The 23,107-nt window shown below is 40.8% G+C and overlaps 1 protein-coding gene across 1 annotated transcript in view; it reads left to right on the forward strand.

Annotated features, from left to right (window-relative positions):
- Positions 1-22,676, forward strand: part of nudcd1 (NudC domain containing 1) — a 33,337-nt gene extending 10,661 nt beyond the window's left edge. Inside the window, exons 5-10 of the mRNA XM_068332832.1 lie at positions 799-987; positions 6,581-6,788; positions 11,057-11,201; positions 12,609-12,734; positions 18,739-18,898; positions 22,027-22,676. Of these exons, the coding sequence (XP_068188933.1) occupies positions 799-987; positions 6,581-6,788; positions 11,057-11,201; positions 12,609-12,734; positions 18,739-18,898; positions 22,027-22,316 (1,118 nt within the window). The 3' untranslated portion in view covers positions 22,317-22,676. The remainder of the gene's footprint in view (positions 1-798; positions 988-6,580; positions 6,789-11,056; positions 11,202-12,608; positions 12,735-18,738; positions 18,899-22,026) is intronic.
- Positions 22,677-23,107: the final 431 nt, after the last annotated feature.

A 23,107-nucleotide genomic window follows, 5' to 3' on the forward strand; every position in this document is an offset into this window, starting at 1 on the left:
TTTGGTAATTGAGCGTGAAGATAAAACAAGCATGTCGCACATAATTTCGCTTAATGTGTATCTACATTTTAAGCCTGTCATATCGGTTTCATCTTCATTTATACAGCATTGAAATGCAGACGATGAGAGAAATCCTCTGTAATTAAACTTGATCAGGAAATGGAATTTAATCATGCTACCCCAGATGAGATTAATGCAAACTTTGGCAACGTGGATTTTCATTACAGTTCTTGGCGAGAAGATTAGAAATAATGAGGCAGAGATTGGAAAGACATACTTTGGAGAGTCCCATCCTCATTAGACGGCCCTTTGATATCGTAAACAGTGCAATACTCAGATATATGTGGTTGCTCTTCATCTTTTTTCACAGTTTTATCAGGGAGCAGAGTTTCCATATCAGCGTCAACAGTAGAGTCACCAGTATTAGTTTAGGCTTTTAATGCAGGACGTCACTAGTATGAAGATATACAAATGTAGAGTATTATCTTCAATGAATTTTTAATGAACAGTAGAAACTTATTAAAATGTGTTTTTATGTTCCACTGAGTTGACAGGCTGCTTTGTGAATGCTTGCATGAAATAAAAGCAGCAGTTATGTTTTGTCTGGGAAGCAGGTCTTTAGCAGAGTTACCCAAAATATACTGGACAGTAATAAACAACCTGAACTTTTTGTTTGCTGGGGGCCCAAGAAATAACCTCTACGTAGATAGACATAAGCTGTTTTCCTGTTGTATTACATCTCACTCTGTCAGAGTTTAATGGAAGAAGAGATTACTATAACACCTTTATCACATGCAGGTCAGGAGAAGAAGTATGAGGTGAGGAAGAGGAGGGTCCTCAGGGGGAAGTCGGTTCCTCACTATGCGGCGGTGGAGCCGAAGGGGACGGGGCTGATGGTGGCCTCGGAGAAACCGTTCGTCTTCACACGTGTGGACGGTTGCCCTGTGGAGCAGGTGGACTCTGAGCCCATGGAGATGGAGAAGACAGGTGGGTCAGAGGTCCATTAGAAGGTTTACTGTCATCAGGGATTTCTCCACTTTATATCACAGCTCTACCAGGTGTTTTGTCACCTCCACTCAAGCTTCTATTTTGGTCTATTGTGTGAGGTGAGTGTCAGGTCACGTCAACAGACTGATGGAGTCACAGAGTGGGTCCATCCCACTGATGGTATGTCCTCGAGGTCTGTTGCATTTGTAAAGTAACGACAGGCTGTTTTTCTGTACTTCAGGATACAACGCAAGCTATCAAACTTGCAGAATTTGTTCACATATAATTTGCTATAATTGTATTTATTAGCGTTAGGAAAACTCCTGGTTTGACTTGTTTTTGTTATTCGCCTCGTGAATATACAGTACTTACTAGATGAGAGAATAACTAGTGTTGTTTGTTAGTTTGATGTTAACACATAACTTATTACACTTGCTTGCTAGCATGAATAAATATGGCATCTATCTCAATATTATCTTAATAATATATCAGTAAAAGCGACATGCTTCACATAGATACTTTTCTATCCTCTGAGATACTGTAGGCATTGCTGGTTTAACTCAATTTTTAATTTTGCTTCTACACTGCCCAGCTGTGTCGCCCTCAAAAGGATTAAAAATTTAACCACGACTAGGTAGAGAGAAAAAATGTAACACTTGTAGCACATATCGTTATTTGCCCTTTCTGTTTTCTTTGTTATTCTCCATACTCTATTGCTTGAAGAACAGCAACAGCTAAATATAGTACAGTAATTACTTCAGAAAGTATATATTTTTGATTCAAGTAGTATATATTTTTCATTCTCGGTCATTATCACTTTTATTTGCACCTAAATGTAGGATTCACAGACAGTTGCACCTCAGTTGCACATGTGACAAATGTAAATTTAAAGACATCTGTGGTGTGTAGAGCAGAGTAATTAACAGTTCTCCACGCATCAAGAGCCTCAAGGGAAACCACATAGTTACAACACCTCGAATGGCAATCAGTCTGACTAAACAGTATGGAGTGACTCTCAGCATATGGAGAGACTAGTAGGAAGAGATCAAAGAGCAGGGTGAGTTATTAAAATTACAAACATATCACCATACATTACCTTTTTTTCCTCAACATAGTGTTTCTGTTTCACTTTATCTTCAACTTCACTACAGGAATTCAGATTTTTCTGAGTACCACCATTTCATCTCCAAAACTTACCACCTCTCCTGTTGGAGAAATATTTTGATGCCTATTTAATTTAATTTAATTTAATTTAATTTAATTTAATTTAATTTAATTTAATTTAATTTAATTTAATTTAATTTTATTTTATTTTATTTTATTTTATTTTATTTTATTTTTTTTTAACAATTGCGTGCACCAATAAGGAACATACAAATACACATCCTAGGACATATAAACATACAGCAAGAAAGAAACATATAATTACACAACTAAACAAACATATAAATACATTAACAAAACAAGTTAAAACATTTGTATGTGCCTTGCCACATGGTAGTAGTTATGAACTAAACAGTCAAATGTCAGTGAACTGCAGCAATGTGAGCTGTTAATGAAGCATTCTAGCGTATCCCTAATTCTGATGTTTATTATAAAGAGGAAAAAGTAAAGCTTTTAATAAATAAGAGCATCTAAATTGGAAAACAAATGTCCTTCTGTTCGTTCTCAAAGAGACAAGCAGGTCAGAGCTGAAGGAATCAACTTATCAGAGGTCAACATAGATGTCCATGAGAGCTACAAGTACACTGAGATTCCACAGGCTAATGGAAACCATGGTGGAGGGCTATGGTCTGGTGAATGGAATAATGGAATAAAGTCTGAACCATCAACCATTTACGCATTGCCAGTTACCAGATCGCCACTGGGGTCCTAAACCGGTTAGGAGGTAGAAGTAGAACAGAACAGATTACAAGACAAGAAAGCTCCTTGCCACGCACACAGGGCGTGTAGACTGAATATAAAGATAGAGGGCGAGGACTCGTGAGCTTCGGGGCCACAGTCCAGCAGGTAACATTGAAATTCCAAGAGTACATCGAGGAGATGACCCCACAGGATGAACTACTAGGTGGATGCAGCAGAAACATGATGAGAGTCAGGAGGAAGAGGAATAACCAGTGTAGAAAGACAAGCCTCTACGTGGCATGTACCACTGCCACATAGAGGAAATGGATAGCACCAAGACCTGTCAATGACTCACACACACACACACACACACACACACACACACACACACACACACACACACACACACACACACACACACACACACACACACACACACACACACACACACACACACACACACACACACAGGCACACCACAAAATTACATCTGAGTAATTTCAGGGATACTCAGATCTGATTACTGTCAGTCATTCCCTAATGAGTCGTGATATTTCAGCCTCTGAATTTGTACACCCCCAGTCAGCAGTTCTTTGCCAGCACTCGTTTCTGAACTGAACATCTGATGCCACAACATACTGTAGCTGTTCTCACTCCACCAGCATTGAATGATTTAAGTGTTGGTGTAGTTTTCAGTAAAAGCTTGAAAATGTTTAACATTTGATAAAAAACATTTAATTATTGGTTATTGATTGATGTTTTGTTTTTAAAAATGCCAAAACAGTTAATAAATGCCTACTGTCCAACAGTCTCAAAATATGAAAAGTCAATTTCTCACGTTTTAGACACTAACAGACACATCAAAAGTGGTCTCATTAAAAATAATTAATTAGAATCAAAGAAAATGTATACATTTCGATCAATTTTTTTTTCTAATATTAATACTAACATTATTCTGGGATTTTGTATTAATTTTAGTTTGTAGTAAATCTTGGTTTATTTTTTGGCTACAAACTTTTGTGGACCTTGGATCATTATGGACTGCTAGAGAGTCAGACATTTTTGTTCAGCCACCAATGGTTATCAATAGGCCCAGGAAATAACCATTACAAGGGCCAGCTGCACACAAATGAACAAACAAGTAATGTATTTTTATTTTTATATTTGCAAGTTTCAATTAAAAAAACAGTTCAAAAATCATGCTTCAAAAAATATTAACTCAAAAATAGAAAACAATAAATTTACACTCTGGAAACAGTCTGGCACATACACTTTCAGTTATTCATTGATTAAACGAGAGTTCTTACATGTTAAGGTGATTTAGCCGTAACACCAAGCAGACATGGCTACCTTTTTTGCAGATATGCTAGCTGTTTCCAGTTTTTATTCAAAGCTATTTTAACTAGTAACATCTATCTCTTCATCTAAGACGTGTAAAAGGCATTAGCAATAAAGCTTTAAACAATATCAAGCTACTCTCTGTTCTGATGAAATATTTCACTTTTAATACATCAATATTTGTTTCAAAGTTACATTCCTAACTGGTCTTCTGTATTTCACAGATGCTTCCTCTGTGAACTTCTCAGTTGGATGTTGGACCTTAGTGTGAATTAACAAAACATTCTTTGTCTAACCTGAACCCAACAATCACATCCAACTGGTTTTTAATGCCCCTGCTTTCACGCTGTGTCGCACTCATAACCTTTCCACCAGCAGACAGACAGCTGCTCATGTTTCACCAGAAAAACATCGGCAAGGTGTGCTTGTATGCACGTAATGGCAGCTTTGAGCAAACCCTTTTATCAACACTCTATATTTCTCCCTTTGGAGGGGATGATTAGATGTCAAGAGAGAGGGCAATCTTCAAACAAGTTTGTAAGCGATGAGAGAGGAAATGGAAACAGGGTAGGAGGACTGAAAGCACACTTAATTGTGCATGTAAGGCTATGATAGACACATACTGAACAGACAGAGAGAGCATCCACGTGAGTATTTGGTTTTTTTGGCGGCTCCCTTCCTCTGTTTCATTGTTCATTCACCGGACAACAAAAGGTGATAATGAACACGTTTCAGCTCATCACATCCCCATCTAGATTTGTAGATTTGTTTGTTTGGAGCATCATAATTTGGCCGGTTACACGCTCAGACTATGCCAGTAATCACCGAGTTGTATTTGGTGTTTTCACCTAGACAATTCTCAGCATCAGACGCGTCTCATGTGAGCAAATTAGCACAGTTGTGTTAGAATTGTTTGTGGATGAATCAGATGATTTGTCTGTGGTTCATAGTATCTTTTTTCCCCCACTAGTTCATTTTTATTCATGTTACATCTCACTATATTTCAGTTCTTCCAGTTTCGACGAACAGGCAAGGGCATCAAAGGAAGTTGTCTTTTACAATGTTGCATAAGTGAAAAACTTTTATCCTTGAAAATGTGATTCAATTACAGATTAGTGATATGAAAGGGCACCAGACTGCTGCTTATACATTTTCCAGGATGACCTCCTGTGTCCTCATTCTTCATTCTACAGAGATGTTGAGCTGGAGGCAGCGGAGGGTTCTATACTGAATGTCAATTATAAAGTAGTCCGTAGGGAAGAAGGTGAGCATCAGTTCCGTGTTTTTTTTTAAATATTCACAATTAACTTATTAACTTTACAAATTATTAGAATTAGAATTTGCAGTGATTTGTAATGCATTACCAAAAACAAGTTTATTGAGGTTTAATAGTTCACATATTAAAAACTATTAGCAGGAATGTTGCGCTGCTGTAATTCCAGCTCTGTTGGACAAGGCAAGGAATCTTAGGCCTTGCAGCTCCCACATCATTTTAACAACCATTTATTGTTATTACACAATCCTGTTACTATCGCTTACAAAGTCAGTGAAAAATGAGATTTGGAACAATTAGCTAATAATACTTGTGATTCATCTGTAGTAAACGCAGGACGATGAAAAGCAGACAATGTCAGAACTCGAAACACAGACGCAGCCCATAAATCCTGTGCTTGTGGGCTTGAACTGGATGTTTGTACAGTTGGTTCATTGGTGGTTTGGGGGGAATAAACACAATGAATATGTAAAGTTCTAAAAAAGCAGCTTTTAAGATTTGACAACAAACATATACAAGATTTAAATCCAGGGGACGAACTATTACTAAAATATATTTTATACTATTATATTTCTACATTTTTTAAGGGAAGGACTATGTTTATGGGCACATTAAGGAATATATCAGTTATCAATCTATACACCATAGACACACATTCTAAGACGAAAAACAACATCATTGTAATTTTCAATATGTGTTCCACAGGTGGAGAGAAATAGAAATGTCCTCACACGGCAAATGATCATCACCAGTTCTTTATTCAGTCATTCATCTTCTGAACTGCTTTATCTGCCGTAGCGGGTCTTAGGGAAAAACATTCCGCATTCAGAATGAAAAACGTTTGATATAATGAGTTCCTAAATGGTCCCCAAGCATTACTGATAGTCCTAATAATTTAAAAACTCATCAAATTCTAATCATTTTCAAAAACGTGTGCATCTGAAATGTTGTCTTTGTGCTATTTTACTGTTTATGTTTACGTTTTACTCAGCATCACATCATTTTGTTTTGGGAACGGGTTGTCGTCTCCTCTCGGGGTGGTGTAATTCTTTTTCTCCTATCGCTGCCACTGAATATCCTCCAGCACTGAGATACAATCTGCTTCAGCACCATACAATTCTCTCTCGTTTGATTCAGATCACATTTACTTCTGGCTGCAGACAGCGGAGGACATTACACTCTGCGTACGCATGCCTGAGGGCGTCACCAAAGAGGAGGTGCAGTTCAAGCTGACAGGGGACAGCATCAGCATCGGAGTTCGGGGATTCCCTGCTGTACTGGAAGGCCAGCTGTATGCGTCCGTCGACCCCGAGGCCAGCGCCTGGATCATCAAAAACCAGAAAAGGTTTGCAGCAATTTTAGTAGCACCAACCGCTTCAGAACCTTCGACGTCACTGAACAGTTTCCATCCCCATTCTTTTTTTGTCTTCCTCCATGCTGACTGAGACCGGCAGCTCTGGCTGTACATAGATGTACAGTATCTGCAGTTTTGAATGTACATCCCAACAGTAACAGAGGACAGGAACTCAAAATCTGTAAAATGAACATTTCATGATCAGATACTCACTAGGGTTCGGTTTCTGCCACTTTGTCGCCTAAGTTGTTTCCACGCTGTTTAGCTGTAACAGAGGACTTTGTGGCTGCCATATTGTCTCATATTGTGTTGTGAAAATGGAAGATGAAAACAGTTTTTAATCTTCTAGTTGTCATTAAAGAAGCACCGTTGTACATTCCCATGTACACACACGTCCATCATACATCATGTACGTCTGTTGACATGGAATTGCTTCTTGAGGAGAATATTTTACACAATGACAAAGTATTTTACATTCTATATATATTTTATATTGTGAACTGTGGTTGCTTTGACCTGGTAAGGCGTCAGGTAGGAGGCTCAGTACATTCATTGTCTCCAGAAACTATCAATGGCTTTTAGGTGGTTAAGAATTTCATGATTTTGAGGCAAACCCTAAATTGCAATGTGTGTTTCCTGGATTTGTCTTGACCTTAAGCAGTAGAAGCTGTTTGTGAGTCTGACCTTACTGTGTGATCTCGTTACCCTGTTGTAGTGTCTTGGTTTTCGATGCAAACTGGTCCCAGGTCTTGAGCCAGAGCCAATCAAGAGGTTTTACCCATGGCCTTAATGGCTGGTTCTCACTCTTATTTTTTAACAAATTGACTCATTTCTTACAGATTTGGAGAGTAATGGAAGAGAAGGACAGTCAGAGGATTTGCAGCCAGAATAGATTTTGCTCTCTATAAAATGATTCAGTCAAGACAGGAAAAGATGGAGGGGTGTGTGTTAACATGACGTGTATGAGCGTGGTGAGTTACATCATACATGTATTGAGATAAGGGAGCTGATATAATTAAAATAAGAAAATGATTACGTTATGGATGAGACTCCTGATCCCAGCCTCAAACTTGATGGATTATGGAGAGTCTTGTGTGACAAACTGCAGATTAGTCATCAGATTAGTCATCTTTTTTTGATGTATTTTAGATCTGACCTGTTAAAGTGGTATTGACATTTTAAAATGTGAACCAAAATGTGCTCAAGCCAACGATCTCAGAGACTGTTGTCATGGTTTTGGAGCTGGGGAGCAGCGTCTTTGGTTTAAGTACACTGATTTTGATGGTGCTGCAACACAGAAATAGTTTTTAAAAAAGGCAGAGGAGGTTTAATATTTACTTACTCTCACTTCGTAAAAGTGGTAGCTGGTGATGGTGTCACATCCGCTTCTTCATTTCCTTTTTAAAAAAATGTCTATTCTTTATTCCTTCCTGTTTCTACAATGTGTGTCCTTCACCACTGTGAAAACGGCTTACATAGATGGGTCGGTAGTTGTCTAAGAATCCTTGAGTTTCAAGGTGTGTGTGTGCGTGTGTGAGAGAGTTATTCTAAAGTAGAACGATATACATGCTTCCGTTTACGTTGTCACTGAGTGCAGAAAGAAAACTAAAAATAATAAGAGCCGCGGAGCTGAGAGGTGGAGGTGAGTGTTTATGCTGCCGGTTAGATTTATTTCTATTCTTATTTATCCAAGATAAATCCTGCCTTCATTTGATGGGTGATAATGAACGATGTGATTAAACTGCTTGTGTATTTAGTCCCTTTTAAGCTGTGAATTTCTCAAACCCTCATTCAGGGCATTTATTATGTCTTCTCTTAGATACACAAAGCTCACTATCATTGCAAACAAGGGCTAAAATGGGTCATTTAAATGTTTTCATGAAGACCTAAATATGCACTACCTGTGGAAAAAGTGTGTTTGCATGCAGAACGCATCTGATATCCTTTTATAATGTAAATATTTAACAAAAGCACTATTGCCTGTTTTTCCAATGGGTTATAATGGAATACATTTATAGGGAGGCAGCTGAGCCCTATCCAGCTCTCCTCCATCCATAAACGAATTAAGAAGCTGTCCTTTGTCTCTTTCACATCTTCCCTTTGTTGTCCAAATAAAAACCACTTCGAGGCATCAGTGTTTTCTGTATAATACGGTTTGGACGATACAGGTGTCTGGATTCTTAGATTTAAGCTGTACATGTGTGCTGAATGGCACGTTGCATGTGACTAAAGCCCTGAGGGATCCAAATGAAGGCTTGTGTTGGTTACTCTGTCAAACGTCTCTTTCAGATACAACAAGGCAGTCAGAGACTGCAACATGTCACGACACCTCTGAATTGAAAATTTTACCCTGACATACTTTCATGGATAATAAAAGACCCATGATCCAACACATAACTGGTGCATTCTACTTTACATGAGGTTTCAGAGATGTGTACCTAAAAAGGTATAAAAGTGAAACGTGACCTTGACCTAGTTTTTCAAGGACAAGGTTGTGATCTAATGTTCATCCCCTTGCCTCTCTGAATTAACTGCTTTTTTCCCCCTTCTATTTTATCTTATCCGGTTCCTGAGATATGTGCAAAAATATCTCAGGATAGAAAATATCTCAGACCGTAGATCAAAGCACAAGTTTTAATCTATGGTCTTACTCACAATGGCCTCCTCTGTCGTCTTTCAATTTTATACGGTTCCTGAGTGTACAAAAGTTGAAATTTGACCTTGACCTACTTTTTTCAAGGTCGTCATCTCATTTTCATCCCCTTTGCTGCCCGAGTAATGTGCTTTTTCTCTTATTTTTCTATCTGCAACGGTTGCTAAGATATTTGGTGGACGGACAAACACACAAACACTGACAATTACAATACATCACCACTTTGCAGGATGTAATTATTAACTGTAATCCCATAATTACTCAAATAAAGCTGTTGGCTGTTGCCGAATTGGCTGACTACACATACCAACTTTGTGCCAAGGATAATTTTAGGGAGAGAAAATCATTAAACTGTCTAATGCTGCCTGTGATTGTTTGTTGTAAAAATGTGTCCAAAAAATGTGAAACCTCCTTCCAAGAAGTGATCAAACGGATGCCCAGTTAAAAATGTCTGATTAAAAAAAGTAAAGTTGGAAACTAAACCTCATTCAGTCTGATAAAGGATATTAAACTTTTGTCATTTTTGAGAAAATTTCATTGAAAAATTGATTACAAATCTTTTTTTTTTCTGTAAATGTAGAAATGTAAATGTAAAGAGATGCTATGAAGGCATTTAAACAGCTGCTGTGGACAGTTTCCGTTTCTTCACTGTAACATAATGTCCTTGGAATTAGTCTTAAAATGAACCTTGTCAGAACCAAGTAGAGATTGTGTGAGACATCAGTTTTCATAATACCATGTTTGTTTACATGCAAGCAAACTTCAGATATTGATTGATTTTTACAAGGTATTACACTTAACAGGAAGATGAAAGGAGAAAGAGAGAGGTAGAATGAACTGAGGCAGAAATAAAAGAGAAAATAAATTAGAAATTAGGATGAAAACCTGGACCGAGAGAGCCCTTCATTACGCCCCTTTCTTTGTGAATATAGGCTGACATGTGGTTGAGGGTATACTCACCACAGATGAAATAGCTTGCAGCAAAATGCACATATGCATACCAATGAATGTTCCTTTTTCTGAACGTCTTTCCCTTTGTCTTCATTGTTATAATTTAGTGAAACACAGTCCTCGTAATGAATTCACTGTGCATTCTCCAATGATGCTGGAGGACACATGGGATGCCGTGTATGGAATACAGATGAAGACACAGTAACATTATACAGAATCCACAGCTGCAGCCTGTGATTATCATACAGTGTGGAATATCATTCTGTAGTGCAAGGTCAGGTGGTAAGAAAGGAGCGCTTGGATTCATCAAACCTCCACCGCTGAGCTTCTGACCACAGGATGATTTTCCTTCACTAATCACATTCCTATTTACATTCAGCACTTATTTAGATAGTTACGACGAGAAAACAAACTCGTACATCTTGGATCCGTTATCAGTGAAAATAGCTATCCAGAAGAGTCTGCATTTCCTGTCTCCCATTCCTGTATGTGTTATCAGTTTCACACAAATCTCTCCAGCAGTTTTAATTTTAATTTAAAAACATAAACCTACCTCAAAAGAAGTCGATACCGATGAAGTTCCTGACCATTGGCACTGCAAAAGAGAAAATTGTTTACAGAATTTGTGCTTCTGTGCGTACGATTGTGTTCCCAGCCTGGAGGTGACGCTGCAGAAGCGCGATGAGGGACCCGTGTGGCCGGAGCTGGTGATGGGTGACAGGAGAGGGGAGTACGTGATGAGCAGCGAGCAAGCGGCACTTCTCCAGGACAGACTGGCATACCTCACCTCCGAGGACCTGGTACAGCTGCCTCTAAAAAAATCAGCTCGTAGTCTGGTTGTGCTGAAGAAATAGCAAGTTTCAGCTCTTTCAGTTTTTCAAATGAGATTGCAAATTTTTTAAGTACTGTATTGGATTTAAATGTAAGTTTTTTTCTGACCGTTAGCATGTTGTGTTTTAAGACCTATTACATTTAAATACATGACTGTATAAAATGTAATTCATTCATTCATTCATTCGTCTTCAGTACCCGCTTTATGGTAATACATGTAATATAAATCAATTAATCAACTTTTATTTATAAAGCGCATAATTACATCAACAGACATTTCAAAGTGATTTAACAGACAGAGAAACCGAAACAGAACCCCCCAGAGTAAGCATAAGCGACAGCAACAGGAAAAACCCTCATTGAGGAAGAAACTCTGGGCAGGACCCAGACTCTAGAGGGCGGTCATCTGCTTTGACTGGTTGGGTGGAAAAGAAATACGAATAAAGAGACAGATTAGAGAAAGGGAGAGAGTCACGGAGAGAGTCATGGAGAGAGTTTCAGATGGGCTAGATAGAGCTGCTATCTAAAGTTTACATCCAGCTGCTGACGTAGGGGTGGGGTTTTCAGGCTTTCAGATGTCTTCTATAGTTGTTCCCCACCTGACAAGTAGCAGCACATAGACAGCTACTACTACATTGATGCTTCACGTGCTTACAAGTGTCTTGCAAGTATGTGAAGCATCAATGTAATATTGGCAAGAAAAAGCAAATAAAGAGAAATAACAGAAGCTCCTAAAGTAAATTAAAAGTGAATTAAAACAGCAGAAATATGGAAGTCATTCAATCAATATATTCAGTCAAGATCTTTATTATTATTATTATTATTTATTTTTTTGTGCACTGTCTCTAACAGCTGATTTGCTTATTATGTATCGTCACAGAACCAGGCTCTACTGGTAGAATCCCTACCATCCTAAATCCAATAATCATAGTTCATATTTGAAAAAAGAATACTGATAACTTGTATCAAGAACAGCTTTGGCTGGGTTTATTTTCTCGTGACTCATGATCTCAAGACACCCCCCCCCCCCCGACACACACACACACACACACACACACACACACACACACACACACACACACACACACACACACACACACACACACACACACACACACACCTGAGGCTTTCTGTCTGTTCCTTCTTCTGCCTCTCTGACTCCTCTTCCTCTTACCTACCACCATCGTCCCACCTGGGTCGTCAGTGTTGCTTTCAGTCTCATCACATTTTACCCACTTCCTCTGTCGGCCTTCATGAGTGTCATCGGGGGTCCACTCGAGGCCTTCTCCGCAGATCAAGCCTTTTAGATGTTAATTAATGTAGAGCGAGTGTAACGGGACCGCCTGTCTTATTATCCTGTTTTGTCTTTTCCTAAGAATGGAAACCCTGACGTGGACAAACCTCCCTGTAACTCCCAGGAGCTGGAGGACTGTGATGGCTTCCCGGAAGACAGCTTCAGCCTCACACACTTCAGTGGAGAACTGCTCAAACCCACTCAGGTGGTAAGTCACGGCGCTCTCCTCAGAACACATTTTGTTTGTTCCAGTCCTTCGAGCCTGAACCCTCATTTTCAATTTTATCAGATAAATTCCCACTTGTCTGCTGTTCACTACCTGATGCTCTCTGCCTGTATAAGAATATTGCTTTTTATTCGGCCCAACGCCCAGCTGGCCATGTAACAAACCAAAAAAAGCTCCACAAAGGCTCAGTGAGAACGCCCACTCCGTTACCCTGGACCATTGTGTTTGTCAGGGTACAACATGTTACTTGGCATAGATGGCAACCTGAACTCTCATTAGAGCTCTCCTTCAGTGGTTTTATGCATCAGAGTGACATCAGGTTTGTTTTGTCTGGTCCAGATTCTTCACATCAATGTTTCCAGGATTCTGTTGTTCAAGTCACATCATCATCTCTTTGCTTTTGGAGAGGAGAAGGTGATTAAACGTTTCCAGGCCCAGACTGGCATAAAAACTCTTGTTTGTTGTCGACCCTCAGATGAAGTTGTAATTTGATTGTTTGATTGTGAGGTGAGGAAGAGGCTCGTCGGTTTTTACTGCCATAACCTTCTATAGAGGAGGTTTTAACAGCAGAGAAATGTCTGCATCACAGAATTTGTCTTGTTTTCCTAAGCATTGGGTTTTTATGTCTGTTGTGTTCCTCTGGAAGGATGTGAGGACAGAACAGAAACAGCCATCAGCGTCATGGCCTCATCACCCTTGGCCTCAACTGTCCAGAGATGACAAACACTTCAGACGATGCAGATTTTATGAGAAACACATGAAGTGGAGTTAAATAATACTCTCTTGTTTTTGTGTTACGAAAGGCCCGTGTTAGCTTTCAAACGTAACGATATAGTAAAAAGTCAGATTAAAAATGTTTTCTGTGATGTAATGGGGAAAAATTGTTACTTTCTAAAACACAATTATGAGAATAAGTGAATCTTTTTCCAAACACCTCTATTCATGTGTGTGCATTAGCATTGGTCCACCTCTGCCCCTCTTTCCCTTTCTCTCTTTCATTTTTCATTTGCATTGGTTAAGAATTTCCCCTCCTGAAAACTCAGTGCCGTCAGAAATAAAGCTTTCATTGTGTGCTGAAAGGCTGCTGATGAGTGTTGGACATGAGGTCGGTGTCGAGGCTGAAATGTGGGCCTGGATGTGAACACAAGACCTTTAATGTTTCTCTTCCATTTGCTGTGCAAACAGAGCAGCCGAGCTGCTGCTGCCTCCAGCCGCTGGGTTCTAATCCTGTCTGAACGCCGTCCTTCTGAAGAACAGCTCCTCCTGTTAGTGGGATTGTGTGGGTTGAAGCACTTTCATGGGTTCATGGGTTTATCTCTTTGTCCCCCAGGAGGCCTCACCTTTCATTCTTTCCTTCACACCCACTGTATCCGCCTTATTGCTTCATCGCTTGTCAGCCCACCAGGACATGAACAGACCTTTGTGTGAAATCTTCAGGAAGCTTCCTATTAATTTGGGACCTTGGCAGATGTTCTTCTCTTCTGTTCTAATCCCAGATGAAAATGGGAAATGTGATTTCCCAGACGGAGACTGATTCATATCTGTAAAACGTTTCCACAGGGAGGACTCGTTCATCTGTTGACTGGGTTTACGTCTGTCCACAAGACGATTCAGGAAAGCTTTAAGACGCAGTCGTCATGCATTAAACCAACAGTTGTTCTCATGATGGTGACACTACATATGAAGAAACAGAAAGAAATGAATGTTTCTGTGTTCCAATTTTTCCCGTCATCTTAGTTTGGAAATGTTCATTCATCACCAGACTGTTCCAGACTGACGTATCTCAGCATCAAACAGCTTCTTTACGGGTGTCTGGTCCTTAGAGTCCTTCAAGCTCAACTTCAGAAGGATCGTTTCCTTTTTTAGATGTTAGCCTTGTTAGCGTCCCCAGACTTTACACATGTTGTCATTATAAGCAGTTATGCCTTCCAAATTTCTCCATGTAAACCTTTATGTGGTCACATGTTTGTGGACAACCCAGAGGGGGTCAGTTTGTCTCCCATGTTAGCATTTAGCTCAGCGGCTGCGTCTCAGAGCTGCTGGACAGACGAGACTGTTAATCTGTCCAGAGATTCTGTTCCCTTTTTGTTTCTGGAGGTGAGAGGAGCTGAGAGACACTTTGAGCCACAACAAACATCTTTTTGCTATTTTTGAAACAGGCGGCTGTTGATGTTAGAAACATGATGTCAAGCTGCTTGTTGGCTGTGATAACCAGTCAGTCAACTTCTGCCAGGAGCAGAACGCAGACAGCACGTCTGCACACACAGGATTTCCTGACGCCTCCTGTGAAATAAATGATATAATCCAGCCTGACCTTTTATGGACGGAGCTGTGGCACTGATTACATGAGATATGCAGGAGGAAGGAGTTCGTGGCGACTGCCTCATCACCATACAGTATGCTCATCATCACATACCGGACTGAACGAACGGTGATGAAGGTCATCCGTTTGGTTCACCCAATGTCTCAAAAGTCAAACTAATGTTTGGAACCAGAGTCCTGCGTCTCGGCTGGAACCAGTCCAAATAATCCTCGTCTCGCTGTGAAGGTGATAAATATAACAACCTGTTGAAGAGAAGAAAACAGCATCACTGAAAAGCGCTTTTTAGTCAAACTGATTCATTCTGACAACTGGACTGAGTCGGTTGTACTTCATGTTGAACGTCCTCCCGGACCCAAAGATCTGATGGTCCTCCATTAGTAGCAGTTTATTAACCTGATGCTTTATGATGATGACATCAATAAAGATTGAATAATTCACATTGAATAATTGTAAATGAACTAAGATGAACTGTTTGTCTCATCAGCTGAGATGATTTAGAGGGTTCGATTCTCCTGATAACAGCAGACCAGAGGCTGTAGGAAAATGTTCAGTGAAATAACTAAATAAAAACCTCATAACTGATCTGAACTTAGAGTTTGATCTCCAACAGACCAGAGCATGAAGCATTAATCACAGAAGAAGGTCTGATGCTAGAAAGAAAACACAGAATAATCATGTTGGAGAGAATTCAGCCGTTTTATTGGAGGTATTTTGATTTGTAATAAAAGTGTTTGAGTTGTGACCGAAACACCCCAGTTAAAATCCTCGCCCACTCCCACCCAGCGTCTGAGCCACAGCGAAGGATATTACAACGCCTCTGGTACCAGAGACGTCAGGTGTAACTCGATTTTCTGAAGGAGTGAAAGTGTGTGTGTGTGTGTGCGTGTGTGTCAGTGTTTCTGAAGCAGCGACTCCTTTAGAGCAGAACCTCATTGACTTTATTCAGTTTTTACAATCAGACCTTCAGAAGAAGAAATTGCTCCGGCTGTCAGGAAGCCTCTGAAGCCACAATGGTTCCTCCATCTGTGCTGCTTTCTTCACTGTTTCAGTGGAGGAGGAGGATGTGAGGAAGATGTGATGTCTGCTGCTATGATTTTAATGTAACCTCACAGAGTCTGGTGTCATGTCTTGCTCTTATTCTTTCATAAACAGTTTGAATCCTGACGTCTGTACACACTATGTATATGCATGTGCAAGAGAATCTCACTGTAGCTTCTTTGGATGGAAATATTCCCACAGGAGGCCCTTTTATTTCCACACAGTTTCATTTGTTCTCCTTGAAGCTTGATACTGAGATCTGTATAATGTTGATTCACACTTCAGCCATCATAGTTATACTACTGGTTCTAAACTCAGAGCGTTAGGCTCTAACTGACTGACAGCAGGAATAAGAGACAAATACAGCAGCTTTGTGGTTACACAGATAACTATTAAATATATTGCGCTATAACGTCAAGAATGCTGGGAGAAGAGTAGATGAACATAAAGCCAGCATTCCTTTAGCTCCGTCCGCTCAATCAGAACTTAACACTGCAGCATTTGTTCAAATAGTACCTGGTGCGCTGGTCTTTTGAGTAACCGATGCCAATCGGTTTGTGTCTGCTAAAGCAAAATCTTTCAGCTCTCTGCTTGAAGCCACATTAGTGGAGAGGAAGTTAGAACTGGGGGAGTGATGACTTCCTTAAAGGCTTGTCATTGTGTGAACCATCAGCTGCCAGCGTGTGTGCTGGTTTATGCTTAGTTGTCAGTGTGTGTTGAAATGGGGAGGACAGCAATGCTGACAGCTTCTGAGACATGTTGGCAGTTCATCGGATGTTTTTGGACTCGAAATGAAGCATCGGTGTGAACAGGCATATGTTGAGAAGTTACTACATCACAACAACAGTGATTTACCTCCCCAAAGAAATGGAGTCGGGCTAAACTACGCATGGATTCAAGGAAAATACTTGAACTTATACAGCCACTTCATATTTATGGCAACTTTTCAGTCATATAATATTAAATTCCAAAATGGAGATGTACTGCAAACGATAGTCTGAGGGTCTGCTGGTCATGACGGATCAGCACAAGCTGGCTTTGGGGACGTGAAATATCACCTCACTGGCGGGGAAGGAGCCGAAGCTTGTGTTGGAGGTGGTGGGGCAGTTGGGTCTGGTGGGGCTTACTTCCAGGCATAGCCTCGGTTCTGGATCCAAACTCCTGGATAGGGGTTGGTCCTTGTTTTATTCTGGAGTTGCGTCAGGTGTGAGGCAGGGCGGGTGTGGGGATAGCGGGTGATTGAGTTATCTGACCTTTGACCATGTGTTTTGGACACTCGGGTGAAGGGGTGGGCAGAGCTGCCAACTGATCACCACCTGGTGGTGAGTTGGGTCTGTTGGCGGGGGAAACCCTTGGATGGACCTGGTAAGCCCAAACGAGTTGTGCGGGTGAACTGGGAACGTCTGGAGGAGGACTCTGACCGCAAAGCCTTAAATTCACACCTCCGAAGGAGCTTCTCGTGCATCCCTGTGGAGGCTGGGGGGCATTGAACCTGAATGGTCAATGTTCAAAGCTTCCATTGCTGAAGCTGCAGCTGAGAGCTTTGGTCTCAAGGTCTTGGGTGCCTCAAGGGGCGGTAACCCTTGAACACTGTGGTGGACCCCTGTGGTCAGGGAAGGCGTCCCACTGAAGAAGGAGGCCTTCAGGGGCATGTTGTCCCTGGGGACTCCTGAGGCAGTTGCAGGGTACCGACAGGCCAGAAGGACTGCAGCATCAGCTGTGATGGAGGCAAAAACAAAGGGTTTGGGAGGAGTTCGGAGAGGCCATGGAGAAGGACTATCAGATGGCACCAAAGTTGTTCTGGAGGACTGTCTGATACTTCAGGAGGGGGAGACGGGGGACCATCCAAGCTTTACACGGCAAGGATGGGATACTGTTGACCTCGACTGAGGAGGTTGTTGGTCGGTTGCAGGAACACTTTGAGGAACTCCTGAGTAGGCAATTAAACAACTTTATGGTGGCAAAGCCCCGGGTGTTGATGAGATTTGCCCAGAAATACCGAAGACTCTGGGTGTTGAGGGCTCCGTCCTGGTCATGGAACAACAGACCAGCTCTTTACTCTCGTGGGTAGCCTAGAGGGGGCTTGGAAGTATGCCCATTCAGTCTACATGTGTTTTGTGGACTTGGAGAAGGCGTACGATTGGGTCCCCAGGGACTTACTGTGGGAGGTAATATGGGAGTATGGGGTGAGGGGGCCTCGCCTCGGGGCCATCCAATCCCTGTTTTCCTACACAAAATAAAGGAAGACATTGTTGAAGAGGAAGCAAGAGAAAATTTGGAACAAAAAGAATATTGTTATTGAAAACTCTTTACTAATTTACCTTTTGGATTATTATAAAAAAAAAATACAAAAATTAAATTACCACATTAATGAAAACCTTATGAGGACAGATTCTGTCTTGTCTTGTCTGATCAGCCTGTCTGATCAGCCTGTATTTTACATTTACAGCCTGTATTTTTACATTTGTCAACCTGATAAGGATTTGCTGGTGAACACTCAGTGTCCATCATTGCTCCCTCTGAGATATTCCTGCTAGGTGCACCTGGAGACCTCTTGTTAAATCCAGTTGTTATGACGACTAACATATTCACACTCAGAGCTTTCTCTGTGCTCCGTCCCTGCAGGTGAACCTGGGCAGCCATCAGTACCTGTTCACTGTGGATGTGAACCCATGTGACATGCCCTGTCTCTGCCTCAGACACGATGTTGATGCTCTGGTGTGGCAGCCTCGACCCGATCAGCCCAGTAACATGTGGGAGCATATCGCCACATTCAACGCCCTAGGTAAGACTTCTGATTACAAGCTGAAGGTAAACACAGTGTGAAGAATAATTATCTCTTCCTCTAATCCCAAAAAAGGTGACTTTCCTCAGCATTATTCTAATAAAGAGATTCAATGACTTCCCAGATTCATCAGCTGTTGGAGGATGATGAAAATTTGTTCTATTTCATTTGAATGTTTGACCGCCCTTGACATTTTCATTTCAAGTTGTGTGATGTCACTAAAACACGTGGCCTCACTAGTTTGCTGATAGAACACAAAACAAAATTATTCATCTCTGTTACACTTTAGGTTTCTTGGTAAAATTTCTTTTTCAGCTTCAAAAAGCAGATCAAGCAAGATCAGTTTCAAATAGATCAGCTTATCAGGTTTTAAGGTTTTGTCATATTCCATGACAATATCTTCAGTTTCACCGTTATTCAACCCCCTGAATATCATCCCTCATGAAATACCGAGGGACAAATGAGACGTTGTTCACATGCTGAGTCGTCTCTGTTAAGGCCTACATTAGAGCTTCATGCCTCAACATGCTTTACTCTAAACCCAAGAAATCTGCTGTGGTTGCTCAGTGCTGTCTCGCTAAGATCGAAGCACCTGCTGAACAGAACCCCCCCAGGGTGAAGCATGGTGGGAGTATCCAGAAATCCTAGAAGAAAAATCTGAGATTGTTCAAGAACGCTGCCTGATGTTTGGATCAGCAGATGTTTGGATCAGCATCTTGTTAGCAGCAGCTGACGGCAGCTAAAGGGTCCATACAAAGAATGAGAGATGCTTTTCTGTCAAGGATCAGTTAGATGGCAGGAGTCAGTAAAACAACACATTTTGTTTGATATTTGGTTTAAAATAACTGATAAACTAGGGTTGAACTATTGGGCTTCTAAATGAAGACTCTGAGGATATGAAGACTCTACGGTGTCCCTCAGGGGCCAAAAAAAGGCCCTCCAGATGAGTCTGAAGCAGCACTTTCAGAAGCTGAATTTCTGTTTGTGATCGATCTTGACAGTGGAGCTGAGTTCTTCATTCTTGTGGACATGATGTTTGTTTAGCGACAGCTGCTGCCACGCTGAGCCTCTCCTGTTCTAGTGGGTAGACGACACAACGTTTAAATGGCTGTAATAAAACTGACGTTAATGACAGGAGGGATTTGCTGCCGGAGTCCACAAGGACACACAAACAGATTTATGACGATGGCTCGACAACATTAACAGATCTGTCTTCTCCTCTGCATATAAACCAGTCAGAGACATCTGGATAATAAATTGTCGACTGATTAATGGCTCATTCTGTGCCTCTTGGGGTTCTTGTGTTAATTTAACTCCAAATCTCAAATCAAATACTCAAACATTAGCCCACGTCTGTCTTGACTGAATTTGTCTGCTCATTTATCTCTCTCCTCTTTGTCTTTTTTTTTTTTTTTTGAGAGCACAGATGGAACTCCTGGTATTTACAAAAATGATCTCAGCAACTCCTAATGAGGCTGAAAAAACCCCACACATTTTTAAACACACAAATCAGGCCTGTTTCAGAGAAAGGACTCATTATTAGTGGTTCTCTCTTAAACCACCATTAAATAAATGATTCAAAATATGTATGCTTTTTTATAGGAATACTCACAATAATGTTTACTACTTTTGAAATATAAGATTTTTAGAAATAAAGGTGAGTCTGAATTTCTGAATTTCTGAGAGGGATGGAATCCTTGAACAACAAACAGCAACAAACAAAAACATGTTTTTTTGGTAGAGACGTAATTATAAACTAATTCATGGCACTGAGCAAAAGTGAAGAAGAATATCCTGTCTTCTGTTGTTAAAACATCCGGCTGTCAGATGACAATAAGTGACTACTTAGATGGTCAAATGAAGGATGATGTGGTTTTCATAGGAGACAGAGAAAAAACATAAAGGCTCTGGTGTTGTCATAGCAATGAAGCCACTGGTTCAATTTTTAGGAAAGGATGTGTCATATTCGTAGCTAATTTTCTCTCCATCAGCTGATTGTGTCGGCGTGGTTGAATTCTTACATTGGCTGAAATGTCTTATGCTACTCCTGACATGAATTCACCATTAATAGAACTTATGTGGTTAAATCACCTGACATCAGAGATCGTCAGTAAGATGTCTCAGATGTTTGCGGCTGTACGTATTTTCTGTGCAAAAAAGCTGTTAGACCTTTTTTTATTTCGGTGATTTGTCTTTTTGAAGGGTTAAACCACCAAGGCAGCTTCTCAGCACTTCATAGCTTCCCTCCTATAATGGACGAGAGAAATCATTGTGTTAGATCTCTATATTAATGTCAGTGTGCAACAGAAGGCGTGTTGTTTGCTTCCACAACTGCAGATATTACTTGTAAAATGTTCAGAAATGGATGATGGGGAGTAAGATGAGTATTGATTAGATTTCACATCATCGAATAGTATGAGAGTTGAATCTGTTATGCCTCAGAACAAGATCAAACAGGCCCCAGTTCATTTAGGAGTCTGGTTCGTTTAGCAGTTACTATAGCAACATACAAAACCTGTCCATCAAGGACCACATCGGTGCTCAGGTGGGGCAGCTGAAGGACAGACGGAAAAACAGGACATTTATTTATTTATTTATTTATTTATTTTTATTAAAACTGAATCAAATTTCACCAGAATAAAGTTACCAAGTTCTGTTTTTGTACAGGGACTCTGCTGTGAAGGCGTCCTTCTGACATGAAATATTAATGCTATTTCTGAGCCGCAAAAAGATGAAGATTGGTCGATGAGTAAAGGCTATGATATTGGTTGAAGTGATTTGGCTCAAGCTGACAGAACAACAAATATTTTTCCCATAAATTTTCCTTTGCATTTTGCTGCCAGTTGCACCAAACTATGTGTCGGAAACTCAAACGGGGTCTCCGTGGCTCAGCTAGCCCTCTGGGAAGCTTTCAGAACCTCAGAGAAGTTGCCTATTGAGCAGAAGAACCCTTGATTTATGTAGGGAGTCACAGAGCAGCTGCTGTCCTGACCTTCTGTCCAGTGTGCTCTGCTTCAAAAACCGACCTGTGGATACTGTGGCTGCCTGGGGGGCTACAGTGTTAATCAGCAGGTGCGAATATGGGACTGTCCTCACGTCTGTCCTCACGTCTCTGTCCTGACCTCTAGGCTACGTCCAGGCATCCAAACGGGACAAGAAGTTTGCGACCTGCGCTCCAAACTTCTCCTACGCCTCCCTGTGCGAGTGTCTCCGCCGGACTTTCATCTACCGACAGCCGTCACCAGTGGAAACCGTCCTCTTCAACAGGAAGCAGGGTCGCCAGATAGGGCAGGTTGCCAAGCAACAGGTGGCCAGCCTGGACTCTGATAAACCGATCCTGGGCTTCAGAGCAACCAATGAGAGACTGTACATCCTGACCTCCAGTCACATCTTTGTTCTAAAGGTCAATAATAATTAGATTTGGCTTCTGAGGGTCAGATTTTCATCTCCTAACTCCCTCAGAGGAGGATCGTTCCAAACCGAAGTTGTTTGTCTGCTAAAGCTGGAAAAGAAAAACTTTAATTTATACATTCATGCTTCACCTCTCTGTACTGGACATTGTTGTTACTTCTCATCTTCTAGAAACCACATTCTAAAAGATAAATTCCCATAATAAACCTGTTTTGGAGGTGAATTTTTTTTGGAGTGGAATTATTGAGATTTGGCAGCATCGATAGTGCAGGGGTTAAGGTGTGCTGTTTGGTGGGTCTCTCCCGTTCCTTGTCTTAACTAGTGGTTTCTTTTCATTATCTACCTCTCATACAATGAGAGCAATCTGGGAGATTTTTTTTAAGGATCCAGTTCCTATATTTATGGAGAAAAATTAAAAGATGGGTTTCATGTTACCCTTTCCCTTACTTTTATTGTCCTTCATCTCTCTCCTCCTCCTCCTCCTCCTCCTCCTCAGCATTTAGGTTGAGGCTTGTAACAACATTCTGCAGAATGTGAGGTCAGGGTGGGGGGTTGGGACAATAATTTGATATCCCCCAAATAAGAGTTTGCCTCCATGAAGGATCTTCTTTGTTTTTGGGGTTGTGTAAAAAAAAGCCATCAAGTTAGAATATAAATAATCTGTTGGATGAAAAGGTTTCATTTATGGTGTGATTTTGTCTTGACAGAGTGACTTCTGCACTCAGTTTTATTTGATTACTCGTGTGCTCTTGGATCAGACAGCACCACTTGTTTTTATTAGGTTTACCGGCATGTCTC

This window comes from Antennarius striatus, chromosome 14, assembly GCF_040054535.1.
Source record: "Antennarius striatus isolate MH-2024 chromosome 14, ASM4005453v1, whole genome shotgun sequence".
Lineage (NCBI taxonomy): Eukaryota > Metazoa > Chordata > Actinopteri > Lophiiformes > Antennariidae > Antennarius > Antennarius striatus.